The sequence below is a fragment of the Bombus terrestris genome, chromosome 7 (assembly GCF_910591885.1).
Source record: "Bombus terrestris chromosome 7, iyBomTerr1.2, whole genome shotgun sequence".
Classification (NCBI taxonomy): Eukaryota; Metazoa; Arthropoda; class Insecta; order Hymenoptera; family Apidae; genus Bombus; species Bombus terrestris.
The window spans coordinates 24,837,417-24,860,002 of NC_063275.1; the positions used below are offsets into that span (position 1 = coordinate 24,837,417).

The 22,586-nt window shown below is 30.8% G+C and overlaps 5 protein-coding genes across 8 annotated transcripts; all 5 read left to right on the forward strand.

Annotated features, from left to right (window-relative positions):
- The first annotated feature begins 5,228 nt into the window (after positions 1-5,228).
- LOC100645198 (histone H2B) lies at positions 5,229-6,792 on the forward strand. Its single transcript, XM_003396926.4, has one exon. The coding sequence runs from the start codon at positions 5,304-5,306 to the stop codon at positions 5,673-5,675; it is 372 nt and encodes a 123-aa protein (XP_003396974.1). The 5' UTR covers positions 5,229-5,303; the 3' UTR covers positions 5,676-6,792.
- On the forward strand, positions 6,589-8,240 carry LOC100645327 (small ubiquitin-related modifier 3). Its single transcript, XM_003396927.4, has 3 exons — positions 6,589-6,799; positions 6,867-6,992; positions 7,178-8,240. The coding sequence occupies exons 1-3, from the start codon at positions 6,782-6,784 to the stop codon at positions 7,310-7,312; spliced, it is 279 nt and encodes a 92-aa protein (XP_003396975.1). The 5' UTR covers positions 6,589-6,781; the 3' UTR covers positions 7,313-8,240.
- Positions 8,241-9,536: 1,296 nt separating this feature from the next.
- Positions 9,537-17,504, forward strand: LOC100645448 (transcription initiation factor TFIID subunit 1). Of its 3 annotated transcripts, none has more exons than XM_012310750.3 (19): positions 9,537-9,753; positions 10,001-10,367; positions 10,458-10,870; positions 10,943-11,188; positions 11,306-11,443; positions 11,533-11,705; positions 11,798-12,196; positions 12,267-12,507; positions 12,576-12,934; positions 13,017-13,279; positions 13,374-13,735; positions 13,815-15,035; positions 15,116-15,358; positions 15,448-15,886; positions 15,966-16,108; positions 16,197-16,334; positions 16,413-16,548; positions 16,623-16,844; positions 16,930-17,504. In XM_012310750.3, exons 1-19 carry the CDS (start codon positions 9,736-9,738, stop codon positions 17,142-17,144), a joined length of 5,736 nt encoding a protein of 1,911 aa, XP_012166140.1. In that variant the 5' UTR covers positions 9,537-9,735; the 3' UTR covers positions 17,145-17,504. The 3 variants fall into 3 exon arrangements, with proteins under 3 accessions (XP_012166140.1, XP_012166139.1, XP_048263507.1); XM_012310749.3 differs by having other exon boundaries at positions 9,538-9,753; positions 11,524-11,705; XM_048407550.1 differs by having other exon boundaries at positions 9,709-10,367; positions 11,524-11,705.
- Positions 17,505-17,587: 83 nt separating this feature from the next.
- On the forward strand, positions 17,588-19,819 carry LOC105665960. The gene has a single exon (XM_012310748.3). The coding sequence runs from the start codon at positions 17,588-17,590 to the stop codon at positions 19,097-19,099; it is 1,512 nt and encodes a 503-aa protein (XP_012166138.1). The 3' UTR covers positions 19,100-19,819.
- Positions 19,367-22,353, forward strand: LOC100645633 (protein abrupt). 2 transcript variants are annotated; one of them, XM_020863607.2, is made up of 6 exons: positions 19,367-19,819; positions 20,107-20,309; positions 20,382-20,558; positions 20,628-21,072; positions 21,470-21,529; positions 21,696-22,353. In XM_020863607.2, the coding sequence occupies exons 2-6, from the start codon at positions 20,127-20,129 to the stop codon at positions 22,082-22,084; spliced, it is 1,254 nt and encodes a 417-aa protein (XP_020719266.1). In that variant the 5' UTR covers positions 19,367-19,819; positions 20,107-20,126; the 3' UTR covers positions 22,085-22,353. The 2 variants fall into 2 exon arrangements, with proteins under 2 accessions (XP_020719266.1, XP_003396978.1); XM_003396930.4 differs by having other exon boundaries at positions 19,368-19,819; positions 20,079-20,309.
- Positions 22,354-22,586: the final 233 nt, after the last annotated feature.

The window sequence follows — 22,586 nt, forward strand, 5'->3', positions numbered from 1 at the left end:
TGGGAGGAGACGATTCGCGAGCATCCTCTCGAATAGTTTAGACAGGGTAGGTAAAAGACTGTGGTGTATATACTTGTAAAGAACACTTTTGATGTAAATTGAATGATGTAAATACGTATATATTAGCGCTTCGCTAACTGATTATTATATTGGAGATTTTATTTACCTAGTTATCAAAAGGCAATTCCTAAAAAGAAGAATGGTCATAAAATGCGAAATTTCTATTCCTTTAGACACTTAAAATTCTATTAAGACATCATTCTATTAATCCTAAATTATCATAAAAGTACAATCATTTATGATTACTGAAAATGTAGTGAAAAAATAGTAAAAGATGTAAATGAAATTGACAATGCCCCGAAGAGTGACGACTAACTTAAAATAATTATAACTTCGAACTAAATGCATCAAATACAAGAATTCAAACTCTATGTTATTAAGAAAATTCGATATTTATATAGTATGTAAAAATACATTATTCAAGTTGTTAATTAATAGCAATAAAATACGGCGAATTAAAGTAAAGTATTACGATACTAATATTCTACGAAATACATTTGTTATTAATGTCTGTTAGTTCTAAAATAAGATGAAAAGTTTTGAATACGAAAAATTATTATTATATGTTGTTATTCTCTTTTTCAAATAATAATTTTTCAATGAAATCATCGTTAATGTTAAAGTATAGAATATAGATATAATGTAAATACGGTTCAAGCGCGGGCGTACAGCTTGAAATGTACATATTATGTACAATGTATAGTGTAGTGCATTTGTAGTATAAAATAGAAAATATTTATTTATTTTTTTATTCATCATTACTGTTATATTGTTGCTTGCGATCTAAATAGCTCTAGCTTTGTTGGCGTTTGCACGTGTGTGCCAAAGAAGAATTAATTCGTTCAAAGGGGAAAAGACGCTGTATATGATTGACTATTTAATAGAACTATTTACAGAATACTGGGAGCTGTCCAGTAATCGTGCCTAATATTGCGCCTAACTATTCTGTATAAACTATCTTGCGCGAGTGTTCTAACAGTTTGATGTACGGATGATTCTAATCTAACAAATTTCAACCGTTCGAGTCGTTCTGATGTCGCTCATGAGCATTCGGCTTTAAGGGATCAGTACGCATTATTACACAAGTTGCAACATTTTTATTGTATTTATATTATGTATTATTACGTATTATGTATTTTGTAGTATGTATTGTTCTGGTATCACGGTACTTCGGGTTTATTCAACATCAGACTTCTATACATTTATTTGCTAACTTCCTTAACCAATATTATACCGGAGAAATATCATCTGAAGAAGAGATGAAATATATTTTCTTACTCTTCATATTCGATATATTTCATCTTGTTTTCAAAGTTATAATATAATTAGGAACATATTTCATGGAATATGTGCATCGTAATACTTTAATTTACCGCGTTTTACTATTATTAATTAACAATTTAAGCAATATGTTTTTACATAGTATATAAATATTGACTTTTCTTTACAAAACAAAGTTTGAATTCTTGCATTTCATGGATTAATTTCGAACTTGTATAATAAGTTTAAGTTAGAAAGTTCCAATTCCAAATCACCGTCAACTTCATCTACATTTTTTACAAGCTAATGACTTGTTTAAGTACCACATATAAACCCAAAATACTTGCAGGATTTAAGGTTCCTGCAAGCTAATGAGACTCGGTTTATGGTGGGCCTTAGGTTTATTGAGAGTTTTTCTAACGACGCTTGGGCCCCTACGGTCAGACAATAGAAGACGTCGCGCGGACCTCTTCACGCGACGTAACAGCACCCTTTGGGACCTTTCGTGTATCAGATGAAACACACCTGTCCGTTCAATTTTACGATGACAATTAAAGACATCCATTGTTATATCAGGCAATGAGCCTTACCAGGCAACTTTCCAGAGGTTCAATCTATAGTACTTATATACATAGGATATCCTAAAATAATAGCTTTCCAAATATTTTGACTCTAATAAATTTGAAAATTTTCCATGAAATTTACAAAATTTAATTAACGTGGATTGCCGATGATTATTGTGGGGCAATTGTGTAAATCCGAATGATTAAAAGGACAAAGCAAAATCCGAGAAGATCCTTTGTCTTGAAGATAATTTGTGGCCCTTAAAAGGGCCATTTCATGGATATACTGTTGCCGTTTGAATGTTTGGCAAAACACCCCCCTTTGACGGTGATTCCAGATAGTAATTTGTTCGATTCCTCGTCATTACGGATGGCGAGTTGAACGTGTCTGGGTATGATTTTGGATTTTTTATTGTCTCATACTGCATTTCCAATCAATCCTAGAACTTCAGCAGCCAAATATTCCATAACTGGAGTCAGGTAGACAAGAGCACCAGACTCCACGCGTTCGGCGTAATTACCTTTCCTCAGAAGTGGATACGACTAACAGGAAATTCGAGTTCCGCTTTGAACGAACGAGATGAATTTCCCTTCGCCTGTGTTTTCCCTCCTTTTCCACGACTAGACATTTTAAATTTATACTAAAATGAAGACAAACGATTGAACAGAACAGTTATTAGGTTGTTCGGAAAGTTGTTTTCGTTTTTAATAGGAGGTAAGTATAAAATATATTTCCTTCTGTGTACCTTTCTTAAATAATGTATGATCCTTTCTCTTCTACCACCTTTTGCCATCTCTCCGGTAGCCTCATAATGCCATTTTTCCAAAATTCTCTCGACTTACTTTTAAAATATTCTTCGAGGCCGTTTTTAACTTCGTTTACTGATTTGGATTTTCTATCGCGAAGAAAATCCTTTAAGGGGAGGAATAAATAATAGTACGATGGTGCAAGGTCTGGAGAGTATGGAGGATGTGGTAAAACATCCCAATCAAACTCTAGAAGTTTCGTTCGCACCGCTAAAGAAACGTGTGACCTCGTGTTGTCGTGGTGGAACACGACGCCACGTCTATTCATCACTTCAGGACGTTTTGTGATAATGGCTTCCTTAAGTTTTTCGAGTTGGGTACAATATTTTTCACTGTTGATCGTTTGTCCTTCCGGAAGTAATTCGTAGTAGAGGATACCCTTCCAGTCCCACCAAATTGAAAGCAGCACCTTCTTCGGGTGAAGTCCAGGTCTTGCTCCCGTTGGAGGACACTTATCTCGACTCGACCAAGATCGCTTGCGCGCAGTATTGTCATAGAGAATCCAACTTTCATCTCCAGTAATTAACTTTTTTAAAAATGGCTCTCTTTTGTTGCGTTGAATTAGCAAATCGCATGTCGAAATTCGATTCAAGAGATTGCTCTCCGTCAGTTGATGGGGGACCCACACGTCGTAGCGATTAACGTAACCAAGCTTTGTTAAATGCCCATGAATCGTTGTTCGCGGAATATTTAAAGCATCTGCTATTTCACGAACACTAGACTTTGGGTTTTCATCGAGATAGGTCTTGATAAGGTCAATATCAGTGGTGGATGGACGACCGCTGCGGTCTGCATCTTTCAGATTGAAATTTCCGGCTCTAAACCTCCTAAACCAATTCCGGACTGTTTGAACAGTTATAGACCGATCACCATAAACGTCACAAATCTCCTTTGCAGTGTTTTTAGGCGTACTATCTTTTTTAAAGCAGTGGAACATAATGTGACGAAACTGCATCTTTTGGTCTTCCATCTTTCATCACGCAAAAAGTATTCGATAAACTTTCTACTAACATCGAGAATTGTTCCCTTCCCTTAGTTCGTTACTCGAAGAATGTAAACGAATACGCAGAGGGGTACAAGAGCATCATTTATATAGGGTCCGTAGCAACAGAAGCCGACCAATCGCTGACGAGCAGCGTTCTCATTGGTTCGGAAATACAATAATTTTATAAGCTGTTATTTTATATTATTTTTATAAATGAATGATCTTTCAACTTGATAATGTATTTGAAATTTAAAATTTCATTCTTAATGTTATATGTTAATATATATATTATATATTATATATTAACATAACACAATTATATTTAATAATAATAATTATATCTTATATAACGTAATAATTTAACAAAAAGCATTTTTTATATTAATATGTAATGTTTAAATATTGATTGATAGAAGAAAAATTGTATGTATTTTGTATTGTATATAATGAGATATATTTTGTTTAAATATCTCTCCATAAATTATAACTACAATTGCCTTTATAACATATTATATTGTTTCTTCACCGTATTTTTCATTTTGAATATGTATATATTTACATATGTATTGAATAAAAGACGTACATGTTTCCATTTGCTTAGAAAAGGCAGTTTAAAATTTGGAACACGAAATATAAAAAATTGATTATGTGAAACAATCGTTACTCAATATTCTTTAATGTAGATTAATTATTTTGCAAAGAATCATACATATATTTGCAATAGAGAGCAATTTAATTCTTAAGGATAACCATCTGCTATCTCCTAATTTGATCATAAATTACCTAAAAAGGTCTATATATATTTTTCTTTCTTTATTACAAGGTTCATCAATTCATACACCAAAAAGGAAATAGTAAAAATTGGTAATAGCAGTATTACTTTAGTTACTGTATAAATTTCACTTTATAATCAGCACTTTAAGTAAATTATATACTATTGTAATATATTAATTAATTATGCAATGCCAATGGTAAAGAAAGGAAAAGAAATAATTCAAAAGATTGGCTAAAACCAAGAATAAATGTACTAAATTATTATTAATTTACTATCAACCGACTCTTTTACCTAGCGCATTATTCTTTCTTTCTATCTTATAAGCATGAGTTTCGAAAACAATTTTTATTTGTAAGTACTGAGGTTACAAACTATATGAAAATATTTTATTAATATATTCTATTGTTTTAGTTTATCAACATGTGTACATACATATATTAATTTTTTTTTTGCGTTAAATTTTTAAAGCTACATATTATTTTCTCTTGCGTAACTTTCACTATAAAATACATGATATTTGTTAGTTCAATTTTGTTACACGCATCCATTATGTTCTTTAATATAAAAAAAGGAAACTATATAATTTTTACACTTTTAGTTTGTAAAAAAGGCCTTAGAAATATGTTAGATATGTTACACGTATAAAATCAATTGTATCGTGGAGAATGTAACAGTAGCAGCAGCGCGCCAATCAGATTGTAGAAAAGCGTTAGCAGTTCCAAGCTGAATTGTGATTGGTTCAACGTAGCCCCTGTTCCAGTGTATAAAAGGAATGCGTTCTCACTGCGCTCAGTATTGTCTGAAAGAGTAAATCGTACGGTTGTACTCATCTACGATAATTCGAAGCATCATCATGCCGCCGAAAGTTAGTGGAAAAGCTGTGAAGAAAGCTGGTAAAGCCCAAAAGAATATTAGCAAAGCTGACAAGAAGAAAAAGAGGAGGAGGAAGGAAAGCTACGCTATTTACATTTACAAGGTGTTGAAACAAGTACACCCTGACACCGGTATATCCAGCAAAGCGATGAGCATCATGAACAGTTTCGTCAATGATGTCTTCGAACGCATTGCAGCAGAAGCATCAAGATTGGCGCATTACAACAAACGTTCAACAATTACATCTCGTGAAATTCAAACCGCTGTAAGACTTCTACTTCCCGGAGAATTAGCAAAACACGCAGTCAGTGAAGGCACCAAAGCAGTCACTAAGTACACCAGCTCAAAATAAACAGTCACAAACTGTTTAAGAAACAAAAACGGTCCTTTTCAGGACCAAAAAATTTTCAAACAAGATGGAACATTTACTTACGTTCTGAATATAATTTACAGTATGAAACTTTGTATTTTTTCATATATATATATATATATAGACATACACTTTTCTTTAGAATATTTTATCATGAGATAAAATAGTAGTGAATATATTTTGTATGTTTTGATTATTTTAAATTTAATACTATGCACGCATATACAAGCTTCGTGTTATGCAAATTTTGATACTGTGATAGCGCATTTTAGTAGCGTTATTTATATATATGTATGTATGTTATATATGGAATATATGTTACATATATATATATAAGAAATTAAGGTAGAATGGTCTTGTTTATTATAAGATTGATCTTTTGCTAATACAGTGATCAATAATACAATTTTATGTAGAATAACTTCCTATTTCTTAACTGTATAATTATTTATAAAAGAGAAATCATTTGATGCTTGAATATACTTCAGTTTAATTGTATGATTTTCATTGATAAAACGAAATTACGTTTTCGTACCTTTTATATTCTCATAAAGGATACATAAATATGATTCATCTTGATAGATTCATCGTGAATCATGATAGTGATTGTTAGGTAGTTGATATAATAATATGAATGTGTTGAATATAAATATATTCGGCTAAAATTTAACCTTAAAATGTGAACATTAAAGACAACCTTATTTAGATTTATTTCTTTAAAAATTGAAAATTTTGCGCACTTTTTGATAAGTGTGAAGTTACGTGTGATACTCATTTTGTTTTTCACCAGATCGTGACTGAGTAACGAAATTCCCTAAAAAGTTTATTAATCACGTATGCTAGGTTTTCAAAACGTGTGTATGCCAATAACTTTCTATGATAGTACGTATACTACTTGCGTAGTATGGAAACGTTGTGATTACAGCTATAAAGGTAGGAGCGGGATTATTGCGAGTGATTCATTTGTACTTACGTTTATTTATAAGAATTTTAAGTGGTCTGATATTTGACACGGTGGTTAAAAAAATTTCGTGGAAATTTTTTTATTAATCAGTGACAATCTAACGTATTTGTGAAAAACTGTAAACATGTCTGACGAGAAGAAGGTAATATTTCCTAACCTTAAAATTGATGCAATGGTAAGTGATGATTCAAGAACATCCTTTGTTACAGGAAACTAAAGCAGAATCGGAGCACATAAATTTAAAAGTATTGGGACAAGATAGTGCAGTGGTTCAGTTTAAAATTAAGAAGCACACACCACTCAGGAAATTAATGAATGCCTACTGTGATCGTGTGGTAAGAGTTTGTATTTAATTTATTATTATAATTTGAAGTTACACCCTTGAATTATAAAATGGTGTGTATATAATGTACCTTTGTATAGATAAATATCTATATTATACCTATATCTGTATCTAAATAATCTAAACAATTAGAGATCATTATATTTGTAGTAGTAAGAGTATTATATTTTTATATAGGGCTTGGCGATAGCAGCAGTAAGGTTTAGATTTGATGGAGAACCCATAAACGAATTAGATACACCAACAACCCTCGAGATGGAAGAAGGAGACACAATAGAAGTTTATCAGCAACAAACAGGAGGATTGTGTTGAGATTTAAGATTGTCCTTCGATAGTTTAAAAATGGACTTGATAAAAAATTTCTGTTCCAGTGCTTATTTCAGAAAAGAGGCGTGAATTATATTTCATTTTTTCTGATACAACAAAATGCTTCGTTTCGTAATGTAATGTGAGGAAAACTGTTTACACATTTTGTATATTTTAAACTTAAAATCTATTAGGTTGTAGCATAAATAAATTCGGTCAAATAAAGAAAAATATTGAGTTTAACCGAACTTACTTATGTCACAACCCAATATGTATAGTTTGGTCTACATGTTGGTTTTATCTGAAAAGTCACTTTTTTACACACATTTTATATTTCGTAAAATAATAACTTAAGATTACAATAATTTTTTGCATTGTATTACTACTTGAGATTTTTAATTATTCTGCTTCCTTTCTATTTATAAAAATTAGAAGAACTCAATTTTTCTCATAATGCATCAGTTCAATATATATTAATTTGGCTGAAAATATTGCAAAACAGGCTTACCGCTATGTTACTGTTAGTGATATACATTCTAAATGAAGGCACATTAGTTGCCTCTTCAGCATTTTGCACTATGTAGAAAAACATCTACATCATACAAACACATGTTATTTACAATACATAAGATTCTTTGTAAATGATTCTCATAAAAAAAATTTACTAATGTAAAATCTCAAATTCTCTTAATAAATTTCATCTTTATAGGTGCATCTGTTTATTATAACGATGTACAGATAGGACAATGGCGAAGAACATTATTAGAAAAATATTGTGTTAATATTTAATAATGTAACTATTTTTAACAAGTTCGTAAAAATTTCGTTTGTGTTTCACAATTCAACCCTAGTGTTAACATCACATTTTTACTTTCCATGAAAATAATATTACTTTGTATATGAACAAATAATAAATTGTGTCTTATCTTTTCTATAACAGTTTATTTTTCAGTCATATTCATTTTCTTTCGAGGCAACTTATAGAATTCTTAAATTTGTCAACTTATATAAACCAGTATAATTAATAACTTCTATAAAAATAGATTCTAAATATCTTTATATCAAAGAAAATGTCTTTATATCATTATTCAATAAATTTAAAGTAATTATTATAATAATGTTTATAGCATGTAGTGAAGTAGCGATCAACAATTAAAAAATGTACCTATCAGTTTTTTACCAATATCGTTTTGTAGTTTGTCCAATACTAACATTGAAAATACCTAGGATAATTATCACCACAGTTGTATATATAGATCTAGAAGCTCCCTTGGTGGGGGGTAAGGCTCTTAGTGATCGGACGAAGTTGGTCAATTTATCCGCAGTAAGGCGCTCCAATGGAGAAGTTAGGATTCGTTATGTAACGCTATCGTGTAGAGATAGCCCGTACCTGGTTCTCGATTGTCTCTGTTTCCATCTTTTCCTCTCTCTTTTCTGAATCTGGTCACGTACTAGATTCACGGCGGGCCAAGTAGCAGGGGTGATAGGAAAAAAACGTGACACTACGATAATGATAATAGAGACCAACTTTTGTACTGCATAAATGATTATTATGATTATATTATTATTATTATTATTATTATTTTGTTTTTAACTAATATCTAATAAATGTTATATAATATAAATATGTTTTTCATTACTAAAAACCTACGTAAACTTTACAATTATACTGTAACTTTACTTTTTTAATAAAAATTTTAATAACGTTGAAATGTTTCAATCATGCATAATATTTTGGACATCATATTATTTACGTACATTACAGATAGCGTTAATAGTCACACATTAATGAATTAATAAAACTAAAAATGTGCTTACAATAAACATATTTTATTACGTGCGCCAAATATAAAAATACTAAATCTATCTGTACATATTTGATTTGGATCTTGTAATTTTGTTAAAACTTTTTGTTGGAAATAATAATACATATTTAATAACAGTTTATAATTAATATTCATTTAAACAATATTTTTTTATACTAGATGAAATATTGTATATGCATTTACTTTAAATAAACGAAGAAAAATTATGAAAAATAGTTTAGTTCAATCACTGATTAAGCTCAGTTTAAGCGGTTTAGTTTATATCCTTTATCTTCAATGCTTTCACCGAAAGATGACGCTAAATACAAAATCCTAGATTTTCGAACGCAGTGTTCTATAGTGACCGATTTGTAAAGCACCACTTCCGACATTAAGAGGTTTACCCTCTCCATTGGTGTTTCCAGTCTTGTGTACACGACCGTGCTTACCAGAGGAAACTTACGGAAAGGAAATTCCTTTTTGTTACCATTTATCATTCATGGACATAGGAATATCCTGTGAACTTTATTCTATTCTTAGGGACCTTATTTTTTAAATGTTGTAAGAAATACCAAATATAATTTCAGTCATTTAATCGTCTGTCAGAGAATCAGTCTATCTAATATGTTAAAGAACATGGCGGTTAGTTGATGCAAAGGTCTACGTAAACAAAACGTTGTTTCACTAATTTTGTAATTAATAAAAGTTTGTAAATAGTAAAATCATAATAAATAAATATAAGTATATATACATAATGAACTGTAAATAAATAAATGTATAATATACAATTAAGAACTGTGCAATTAATATGTGCTAGTGCTATACGTCTACTGTATATTCGGAAAACCGATATCTTTATATGAAAATTTAACATCATACTAATTTCTAGAATTTTAATTATAACAAAATGGCCGACTCTGAGGAAGAAAATGATAAAGACATAACGTCTGGAATCAATATGACTGGTTTTTTGTTTGGGAATATTGATGACAACGGTCAACTGGAAGATGATATTCTTGATCCAGAGGCAAAGCAACATATAGCTTCACTGAATAGGCTTGGATTAAGTTCGTTTATTCGTGAAATGATGCAAAATGACGATATTACAGAAGAAAAAGAAAATGAATCTAATGATAAGCCTGAAGAAAAAAATGATATGATTGATGAGAAAGATACCAGTTACGTTAAGAAATCACCTAGTGCTCTTGACTTTTTTGATATAAATGAATTAGCAGAGGATGAAAGAGAAGAGAGTGGTAAGTATAACAAAAATATAACTATCAAAAGATTTTTTTAGTTAAAAATAATATTTTATAGACATATATAAATATTACTTTAATGAATAGGTAAACAGGACATGTTTGAAGTAAAAACTGAAAAGGAAAATGCTGATTATGATGCTGATGATGAAGAGGTTGTTAATAAATCTGATACACAATTAATGCCACCTCCTCCAATTCCTGAAGAAAAAGAAGCACTTACTGCAGAAGAAGCAGAAGCTGCACGTCAGCGTAAATTAGAAACCCCTCTTGCTTCTATGCTACCATCAAAATATGCCAATGTTGATGTTACTGAATTGTTTCCTGATTTTCGAGCTAATAAAGTGTTAAGGTTTTCGAGATTATTTGGTCCAGGTAAACCTAGTAGTCTTCCACAAATATGGAAGGGTGTTAAAAGGAGACGTAAAAAGAAACGACATCATGATATTAGAGATTCTGACTCTGGCTCTGATCAGGAGGAAAAAAAAGCAAAGTTTAAAGTATGTACAAATAGTGGTTCAATTTTACAGTGTATCAATTGTATGTTAATTAAATAGTTATATGTATATTAGGGCTGGGTGATGCAATATGGTCCAGACCCAACACCAGATATGTGTCGTTCTGATGATGAAACAAAGTTATTAATGCCAGTAGAAGATAAAGAACAAGTTGATAAATCAGGTGAAACTGGAGAAAATGGAGATATGGGGCCAAAAGTTGCAGATTGGCGGTTTGGTCCTGCACAGCTTTGGTATGATATGCTTCAAGTTCCAGAAACTGGGGATGGTTTTAACTATGGATTTAAAATCGTTGACAAGGTATTTAATTTGTATATATATCAAAATATGGAATATCAAAGATAATTTTGAAGTTGTAATTTAATATTTCTACAAATCAATTTATCATGGGTAATGCTATTGTTATATTTCTAATAGTTAGATGAACAAAGCAATAAAGATAATAAAGATACCAAAGACACTAATGAGGAATTTTCTGATGATGCATTTTTAATGGTATCACAATTACACTGGGAAGATGATGTCATATGGAATGGTGATGATATAAAGCATAAGGTACATAATATCTTAGTGTAAGATATTCTTAATTAAATATTTATATAAGTTAACAAGTAAGAATATAAATACTTTAAAAGGTATTACAGAAACTAAATAGTAAAAATAATGCAGCTGGATGGGTACCATCCAGTGGGAACAGAACTGCTCAGGCATTCAGTCAACCAGGCAAAGGAGCACCTGTACCAGTCGCATCAAACGTTCGATTAGCCACTTCGCAAATTACAACTCCGTTACACATGCAATCTCAGAAAACTAAATTGTAAGCAAAGTAGTAATCTATTTGTTATGCTATACTAGAAAATTACTGCATATATAATTCTTTTTCATTTTTACTTCTACTTTTATCAATAGGAACATGAATAAAGGGAATCAACAACAAAATCGGGAAGAAAATTACGATGATACTTGGTACTCTATTTTTCCTGTAGAAAATGAAGAATTGGTGTATGGTCTTTGGGAAGAAGAAGTAATCTGGGATCCTGAGAATATGAAGAAGATACCAAAGCCTAAAATTCTTACTTTGGATCCAAATGATGAGAATATTGTTCTTGGTATTCCTGATGACATAGATCCAGCACTGGTTCATAAAGATAATGGACCTCAACCAAAAGTAAAAATACCTCATCCTCATGTGAAGAAAAGTAAATTATTGCTAGGAAAAGCTGGAGTAATTAACGTATTGGAAGAAGACACTCCACCTCCACCACCAAAATCACCTGACAGAGATCCATTTAATATTTCAAATGATACGTAAGTTAATAATTTAATAATTTTAATTCGCACGAAAAGAAATAATTTCATTATTTTCTGTGTTATTTAGATACTATATGCCGCGATCGTCAGAAACAACATTACGATTAAAAGTTGGAGGTGGAAATTTGATACAACATAGTACGCCAGTAGTAGAATTACGTGTTCCATTTGTTCAAACTCATATGGGCCAAATTCGGCTTCGAAATTTCCATAGACCACCTTTAAGAAGATTTAGCCATGGACCGCTTGCTCATCCTGGTCCACATTCTGTCCTGCCATTAATAAAGCATATCAAAAAGAAGGCCAAAGTATGTATTATGCTTTATTACATTGTTTGTTAAGTAGGAACAAGAATTAAATGACGTTTGTTTATTAGCAAAGAGAACAAGAAAGAATTGCGTCTGGCGGAGGCGATGTCTTTTTCATGAGAACTCCTGAAGATTTAACTGGCAAAGATGGTGAATTGGTACTTATTGAATTTTCCGAAGAACATCCTCCGTTGATGAATCAAGTAGGAATGTGTTCCAAGGTGAAAAATTACTACAAGAGGAAGGCAGGCAAAGATCAAGGACCACAGAAATACAAATATGGTGAAACCGCTTATGCCCATACTAGCCCATTTCTTGGAATTCTTACACCTGGTCAAAGTATACAAGCAGTGGAAAATAATATGTATAGAGCGCCAATTTATGAGCACAAAATTCCAGAAACAGATTTCTTAGTTATAAGAACAAGGTATTTCAATAACATTCCCTTATTGAAATTATTTATAGCATGAAGAATGTATTATAACTAATAAATTTTTTTGTATACCTAGACAACAATATTATATCAGAGAAATGGATGCTTTATTCGTTGCTGGTCAAGAATGTCCATTATATGAAGTTCCAGGTCCCAATTCAAAGAGAGCTAATAATTTTGTGAGAGATTTTTTACAAGTATTTATATACAGATTATTTTGGAAATCTAATGATACGCCCCGACGTATTAAAATGGATGATATTAAAAAAGCATTTCCTTCGCATAGTGAGAGTAGTATCAGGAAACGTTTGAAACTATGCGCTGATTTTAAAAGAACAGGTATTTATTATTGCATAAAAGTTATACTATAAACTGTTTGAATTACCTTTGTATTATAAGTTAGTCTGACAAAAATTAAATTCTTTTATATTAGGCATGGATTCAAATTGGTGGGTTATAAAACCCGACTTTAGATTACCAACCGAAGAAGAGATTCGAGCGATGGTGTCTCCGGAGCAATGTTGCGCTTATTTTAGTATGATTGCAGCTGAGCAAAGACTAAAGGATGCTGGTTACGGTGAAAAATTCCTATTTACTCCTCAAGATGACGATGATGAAGAAATGCAATTAAAAATGGATGATGAAGTTAAAGTTGCGCCTTGGAATACGACACGAGCATACATCCAAGCTATGAAAGGTAAATGCCTGCTACAGTTAGCAGGACCAGCTGATCCAACAGGTTGTGGTGAAGGATTTTCCTATGTTCGAGTACCAAATAAACCTACGATTAGTAAGGTAAATATTTAATATTCAGTTATAATTCTTTTTTTGCATATTTTATATTTTAAATCATTCGTTTTCTAACTTTAATTAGGAAGAACAAGAAGCTCAACCAAAAAGGACTGTGACTGGAACTGATGCCGATTTAAGAAGGTTATCATTAAATAACGCAAAAGCGCTACTTCGAAAATTTGGTGTGCCTGAGGAAGAAATTAAAAAATTATCTCGATGGGAGGTAATCGATGTTGTTAGAACGTTGTCAACAGAAAAAGCTAAAGCTGGAGAAGAGGGCATGACTAAATTTTCACGAGGAAATCGTTTCTCTATAGCTGAGCATCAAGAAAGATACAAAGAAGAATGTCAGAGAATTTTTGATTTACAAAATCGTGTTTTATCTTCTAATGAGGTTTTGAGTACAGATGAAGGCGAGAGTTCTGAAGAAGATAGTTCTGATATAGAAGAGATGGGTAAAAACATAGAAAACATGCTTTCCAACAAAAAAACTAGTACCCAATTATCACTTGAACGAGAGGAACAACAACGACATGAATTACGAAAGATGTTAATGGGTGAAGTTCAAGAACAAGATAAGAAGTCTAAAGAGAAAAAGAAGGATGACGAAGAGGATAGCCCTGTAAATAACTTTAACTCACAACAGGGTAGAGTTCTTAAAATTTATCGGACATTTAGAAATCCAGAGGGTAAAGAATATACCAGGGTAGAATTAGTAAGGAAGTCTGCGGTAATAGATACTTATATAAAAATTAGAAATTCTAAAGATGAGACGTTTATTAAACAATTTGCAACATTGGACGAGGCACAAAAAGAAGAAATGAAGAGAGAGAAAAGAAGAATTCAGGAACAACTACGTAGAATTAAACGAAATCAAGAACGTGAACGTATGCTTGGTGGCCCAATGGCAGGAAACAATGCGTCATTGAGTAATATATTCGACCGTAGTAATACCAATACCCCAACCACTACGTCCTCAAACAGTATCCTTCCATTCTGTAATTCATTCCAATCTACTTCTTCTGCTTCTAAACATCCTAAACCGGAAGTATCTCCTACTAAACGTAAAAAACCTAAACTTAAACCAGATCTCAAACTGAAATGTGGTGCTTGTGGCAATGTAGGTCACATGCGTACGAATAAAGCTTGCCCTTTATATCAGAATAGTATAACTACAGCGCCCGTGAATGTTGCGATGACAGAAGAACAAGAGGAAGAAATTGAGAAACAGCTTAATACAGATGATCAAGATCTTGTTAATGTAGATGGAACTAAAGTGAAGTTATCGTCCAAATTAATTAAGGTAATTTATTTAGTTTTTTAAAACACTTAGTATTCTTTTAAATGATTATTATATATCAATTTATAATTTTGCTTTTGTAGCATGCTGAAGAAATGAAAAGACGTACGTTACTCTTGAAGGTGCCTAAGGAGGCAGTAAGCTCTAAGAAACGAAGGAGAGCTACCGGAGATGATCATTGTGATTATCTTAAACGACAACAAAGACCGGCTAATAGACGTAGAACAGATCCTGTTGTAGTTATGTCTACAATGCTAGAAAGTATACTTAACGAAATGCGAGATCTACCTGACGTTCAACCTTTTTTATTTCCTGTTAATGCCAAAGTATGTTCTATTTTTATTAAACTTTTTTATATAAATTTATTTTATAATTGTTTGGAACTGAAGAATTTATCTACATATTTCATAAATAGGCTGTTCCTGATTATTATAAAATTATACAAAGACCTATGGATTTACAAACCATACGTGAAAATTTAAGATTAAAGAAATATCAAAGCCGAGAAGAATTTTTGGCTGACGTTAATCAGATTGTAGAAAACTCAACTCTGTATAATGGATCAAAGAGTTCATTAACAGTAGCAGCTAAGCGTATGCTGGAAACTTGTGTAGAAAGACTTGGAGAAAAAGAAGATCGTCTGATGAGATTAGAAAAAGCAATTAATCCTCTACTAGATGACAATGACCAAGTTGCTCTTACTTTTATCTTGGACAATGTTGTAAATAATAAATTGAAATCTATGACAGAAGCTTGGCCATTCTTGAAACCAGTTAATAAGAAATTAGTGAAAGATTATTATAATGTTATTAAAAGACCCATGGATCTAGAAACTATATCCAAAAAGGTATCTGGTAAGTTAAACTATATTTAAAATAGTGTTGCATGTTATCAATATTTTGACAAATATTTGATTACACCTATTTCTTCCAGCGCATAAGTATCATAATCGCCATGAGTTTCTTAGGGATATTGAACAAATTTTGGAAAATTGTACAGTGTATAACGGAAAGGAATCTCCATTTACGCAGAAAGCAGAATTGCTAGTAAAAGTTTGTAAAGAAACATTAGATGAGGTACTTAAGGGCTTTTTTTTAGGAGTATTTATTATATCTTAATTATTATATTTTAATCTTATATTCACATAATCAAATTGTCTTGCAGTATGATGAACATTTAACACAATTAGAAAATAACATATTATTGGTACAAAAGCGAGCAATGGAGCAAGCAGACATTGATCCTTCATGGCTTGGACCAGATGAGGAAAATTATACCATTGTAGAGCCTGAATTTAGAGGGGTATAATATTTATCCATAAAAAACAGATGTTTAGTTTCTCCTATAAGAAATTTTATAAGGTATGGTGTTTTTTTTTAGAGTCAAACAAGTTCGCCAGAAAATCCATTTGGTAAATCGAATATGGATGATTTTGATTTTGTGGATGTGGAAGGCGACATGGAAGGTGATGGTAGTAGAAGCGTAAATTCGAAAAAGAAAGATGTCCTTGAAGAAGGTAGAGAAGATTTTATAAAATTATCTTTAAATGTATATCTTTAAATGAAAATGTCATTGTATACTTCGTTACAGATTTACAGTTCTCTAGCGAAGATGAATTCGATGAGGTTCCATTTGGTACGGATGAACAGTCGGAAAATGCGGAAATGGAAACACTTGAGCTAAATGAAGTTAGAGAAGGTACAGAAAGTGGAGTAGTATTAGCAGATGATGATAGTCAACAAGCAGCGGAAGCTATGGTTCAATTGGGTAATGTCGGTTTTTATATGGCGGACCAACAATTGCTTCAGCAAGGTTGGTAATTGAAATGAAATACTTTATAAATTTATTTATCATTTTATCATTTCATTAATTAAATCGTATGTTTCTTAAATTATAGATGAAAGTATGGATGTTGATCCTAATTACGATCCTTCAGACTTCTTGTTAGCTGGTTTGCCAGCAAGAGATGAGAAAAGTGAAAACAAGATACAAGACGACCTTGCTGTCTCTGAAAGCGATGATGATACAGAAAATAACGCAAAACAAAAACAAAAAACACCACAACAATTACCGCAACCAGAGGAAGATGTCGGTGGTGATCTTTGGTTCTAAAAAAATGTTATTTCTTTTAGCAATAATGCTATTTTGTAGCTTACTTCTTAAATCAGAAGACTTGTATTACAAAATGCAATGAGAGAAAAAAGCAAGATATTTATTTCTTATAGGAATAATTACATTTCAACATTTGAAATTGAATGAAATATGTATGTTTTGTTATTTAGATATGATTTTGTAAAAAGTAAAATGAACATCTAATGCATATCTGTGAATATTATATATACATATATGTAAATACATAGTGAGAAATTGTTTTTTAAATATCATGTGTATATTTGATCCTTCATATAGAGTGAGGACATCTGTATAAGATTTATAAAGAAAAATAATTGAATAAAAAAAGCTGCAAATTCAGTTATATTTATTTAGAACTTAGTTCTAATCAAAATTCTGTTTGTAATGTTCCTTTACAAATATTAATATAATATTATTCAATAATGATTAGTGACGAAGAATTGAAAACTAGAATGGATTATATACTTGAAATGTGTTCTACATCTCTGGATTCACAACGCGAACAAGACAAAATGTTTGACAATATAATTAGAATAACAAAAAATGCATTACAAGAGCAGTTGTTGACTTATGAACCAAATGCTATTATTATATGTATTCTTAAACTCCTCTTGTATTATAGTGAAACTTATTTTCAAACGTATAACATGTGCGAATGGAAACGACGAAGAAAATATCGACTTACGAGAGAATGTTACATTACTCTATTGCAAATATACATTCCTCAAAAGTCTAAGGAAATTCTAGAAACTGTAATTAACATGATTTATGAAAATAAGCTTTGGGAGTTTGAAACCTTTTGTTTTGAACTTATGTGTAATTTACTGGAATATGGTATTAATGCATCATCAATGATTCATATTATATGGGACAGAATCGAAGCTCCAAATATAAATATAGAAGATACAAGAAAAATTATAAGAATATTATACGAATTATTAGATGTTTATAATTGGCCAGATACATATGAAACAATAGTAGTTATTGAAAGAATTTTAAATCTTTTTTATATTTCTATAACTAGTGCACATGCAACTGTTGATTTTTTACCATATGCAACACTTAAAAAAGGTTTGGAAGTCTGCATTATTAATATGGTAAAACATGTATATAACGATCATCTTCTGATCATAGTTCAACATATGTGTTCATGGGTTGTTGAGAAAGGAATGACTGATGAAATTATTCTAGAATTTGGTAGTACACTTGAATACACAGCCTACATACATGAAGTAACTCTATATGAAAAAACATTAACTCCAAAAATATTTCCATTATTAATGGAAATGATAGCATCGACAAATAAAATAACTAATTTATTAGGTAACAGAGTTATTCAATATTTGCTTGACAGAAAAGGAAATAAAATGAATTTTAATACACCTAAGATATTTTTCGAAGATACTCAATTTGATCTCAGCATAGGCCCATGTTTTAAAGAAGATAAGCTATTCTGTAAACTTCACAGAGAAATTTTGCATGATAGCCTTCTAAAAAGTATCATAATTCATTGTGCATCTCGTATGAATTTAGAATCAACTTATTGTACGATATGTCTGATTGCTGTAGAGGTACCATGTGGATTTACAGCAGCAGCTCTGGTCTGTCTTTTAATGAATTTGCAAGATGTAACTTTGAAGCGAAATAGACATGATGAAGTATCTTATCATTTACATGCGACAGTGATAGCAATTATGTCTCTTTTATGTTGGATTCATAAAGCTAAAGTATTTTACGAATATGTGAATAAAGTAATGATGGAAAGGGCACAATGGGCTCCACATCTAAATCCTCCTATTCAATCTCAATATAATTTCGCAGCACATCATATACTTTGGAACAAGCCAGAATTATTTTTTATAGATTGGGAAGCTCGTTATGGTTTGTGGAAATGTTTTCGTTTACGCGAAACTGAAGAGACACCGGAAGTGTGAATATTCATCGAAAATTACGATACATGTACATATTATGATACTAAAATAAATATTATATGACTGTCGAATATCAAGATTCTATGTGATATTACAAACATTAATAAATGATTTCAATTACCGATATTTTTATATTTTTCTTAATAACTATCACTCTTAGTTCACAGTTTAGGCGTGAAAATTGACAATTTTTCTTATAATAAACTTGTAATCATCAAATTACTCATACAAATAATTGTCATCAAAATGGCTGTGTTTCGACATTCAATAGCGTAATTCATAGTATTACGCGTTAAACAAAGGCAATAAAAATTGACAGTGTGTGGTATTATATTAAATATCTTGTCATAATCTGTACTTTCTAAATGTGAAACAATATTAGTATAATCCAAGTTTGTTTGTAATTAAAAAGCATGATAATTTATCTCAAGTTATTGATATTTGTTCCTCCATCTTACATCATCCTGAACACTTTTTGATTCGTCAAAATATTTATTTTACAAACTATAAATTGTAATTTAAAATTAGACATGAATTGTTTGAAAATTAATGAAACATTGCTTTCTAATGCTCGAGAAACTCTGAAAAAGTGGTGACAATGAAGTTAAATGAATTTTTTAAGCGTATGTCATAGTGCAATTATTAAAATCGTATTGTTTACATAACGAACATCAGCTTCGGTGGATTATTTTCGTCAGATCGTCAAATTGCGTTTCAATAAAGGTTAACTTTTTAAATAAATTATAATGTTTATTGTTCCTTTATTATCAGTGTATCCTTTGTGACAATATATTGTTTTAAAGAAAACAAAGTTTTAACATGTATATAACATAATATGTAAATTTTTATTATTAATTTCATTTGTATAAATACTAAATAAAGTTTGTTCAAATAATATTGTTTAGAATAAAGTACAATAAAAATTGTATAAGTTACTAGTATTTATGAATAATAATTTTTGTTATAAATGTTTATTTTTCAGTTGTTCAAACATTTTTAAAACGTTTTAGAAAGAAAGAATAAAGAAACAATGTCTGGAGAACAGTTTTCCTTAGTTTGGAATAGTTTCCCAAGAAATTTGTCCTCTGGATTATATACATTATTAACCGACGAGCAGTTAGTAGACGTAACATTAGCTGCAGAGGGTCAAATACTACGTGCACATAAGTTAATATTGTCAGTTTGTAGTACATACTTCAGGGAATTGTTCAAGGTATATTTAAGCTTATTTCATATAGTTTATGTTTATATATTCTATAGTATTAAAGTACTTGTAATAATACAGGGAAACTCTTGTAAACATCCAATTGTGATTTTAAAAGATGTCAATTACCGTGATCTGTCAGCAATGCTTCACTTTATGTATCAAGGAGAAGTTAACATTAAGCAAGAAGATATTGCTAGTTTTTTGAAAGTTGCAGAAACTTTACAAATAAAAGGTTTAACCACAGACACAGAAGAGGTACGTTCGATCAGACATAGAAATTTAAAGGATAATAAGATAAATAAAAGAACGAATTTTATCTTATAGAAACTTGGAGAAACTTTAACAAAGAAGGCAGGGAACTTGGATCAAATATTTAACACAGAAAACAGCAGTATTAATTGTATTAATTCAGATACAAATGCTCCTACTTCCGAGGAACAAGGACAATTTATACAGAAAAACCAGCAATGCAAAAGCCAATTATCAAAAGATGAATTACACAGTAACGAATTCATAGAGAATACAAGTGTCAGTGACATGTGTTGTCAACAAGAATCTAATTCAATTCATAATATACAAGATATACAAAATAACAGTTCGACAAGTATAGAAGAGGAACCATTAGACTGCACAGCTGATATAAGTCATATAGAATCGGCAAAGCAGGGACCACTGGATTATACACTTGACATAGATACAGAAGCAGGATATAAAACATGTTTGCCTAACGAGACACTTTATAAACCTGAAGAAAATTTACAGACAAAAGGTATTATTTTTACATGTTTTATTAGTGTAATCATTTCAAAAGTTATGTAATTAGTAGGCTGATGACTATAAAGACATCATTCGGAGCTGAAAAATATTACATTTGCTGAATGAATGAGTACTTAGAAAATGAGTACTAGAAAAAACAAGATGATTAAAATTAGCGAAGAGACTACAGTTACTGGCTGTTGATGCAAAAGATTTGACACACTCAACTGTTTTCGTCGATGGATATACAGTTGTACAAATTTTTTTAGTATATGTAGCACAAATTAATTTTACAATGGAATCAATTATATATTTGCATGCTTATTTACTGGGTGTTTCAAATCTCAATTTTATACGACTCAATACCTGAGGATAGTAAATGTTTAAATGAAAAATATTATATCTTACAGACTATGTACCAGATATGCAATTAGTTCCCTACAATCAGAATACACAAACTCATCCATTTGGTAAGTCTTTAATCTCTATCTTTTTATTTTAACGATATACATTTTTGTTCTTCCGGACTTTGCTTTTTTTTTATAATTTTATTTATACTTTAGTTTCTAAAAACACTTATTTGTTTTTGTCTAGTATTAAATTACCGTTAGGACTTTATTAACATCTATTTAATAGGTTTAAGTAACATGACTGGTTTTGAAAGTGAATTTACGTACGAAACTGGTTGTCATAGTAAAGGTCGACGAACCGTTAAAGGTATTTCCAACAACAGTTTGCCATTGGAAACAACTTTACGCGTTGTATCCGAACTGGGCCCAACATTACGTATGGAAAGAGGTAAGGTTATTCGAATGTATTCATGTCCATGGTGTCTTCGTCATTTCACGCGTAAGGAAAATCTGAAACTACATGTTCGATATATTCATGGTCCGCTCGAAAGTCTAACATGTAGACTTTGTGGTAATAAATATAAAAACAGTAATAGTTTACGTGTACATTCGTATCTGTATCATAATGCTAAGCGCGACAAACCTAATAAGTCAATAGTGGATGGTGGCGCATGAAATTAGAAGAAGAAACAATTGACATTGAGATTTGTATAAGATTATTACATGGTACGTAAATTAAATGTAATTGCCGCAATTTTATTTATAAGAAAGGTTGTTGGCAATTAACGAGAAAAATGATAAAAACCTAATTATTTAATATTTTCTATTTATATTTCTTTGATACTGTTAAGATAACAAAAAGTCGAAAAATTTGCAGAAATACAATATTCTCTTAATTAGACAGATTTAGAATCTAGATAAGATAACATATTTTATATAAAACAGGTTACTTTAAAAAAGAAGAACCACTGTAAACATACATATATGTATATTAATATATCATTTTGTAAATATATATACATTTGTAATAAAATAAAAGATTTGCATTTGTGTATCCTTTTTACCTATCAAAGCATCATAACACACTCATCGATACCATACAAAATCACAAAATACCGAATGATAAATTTTTATTTTATTGCTTTAATGATCTTTTTCTCTACTTAAATATGTATAT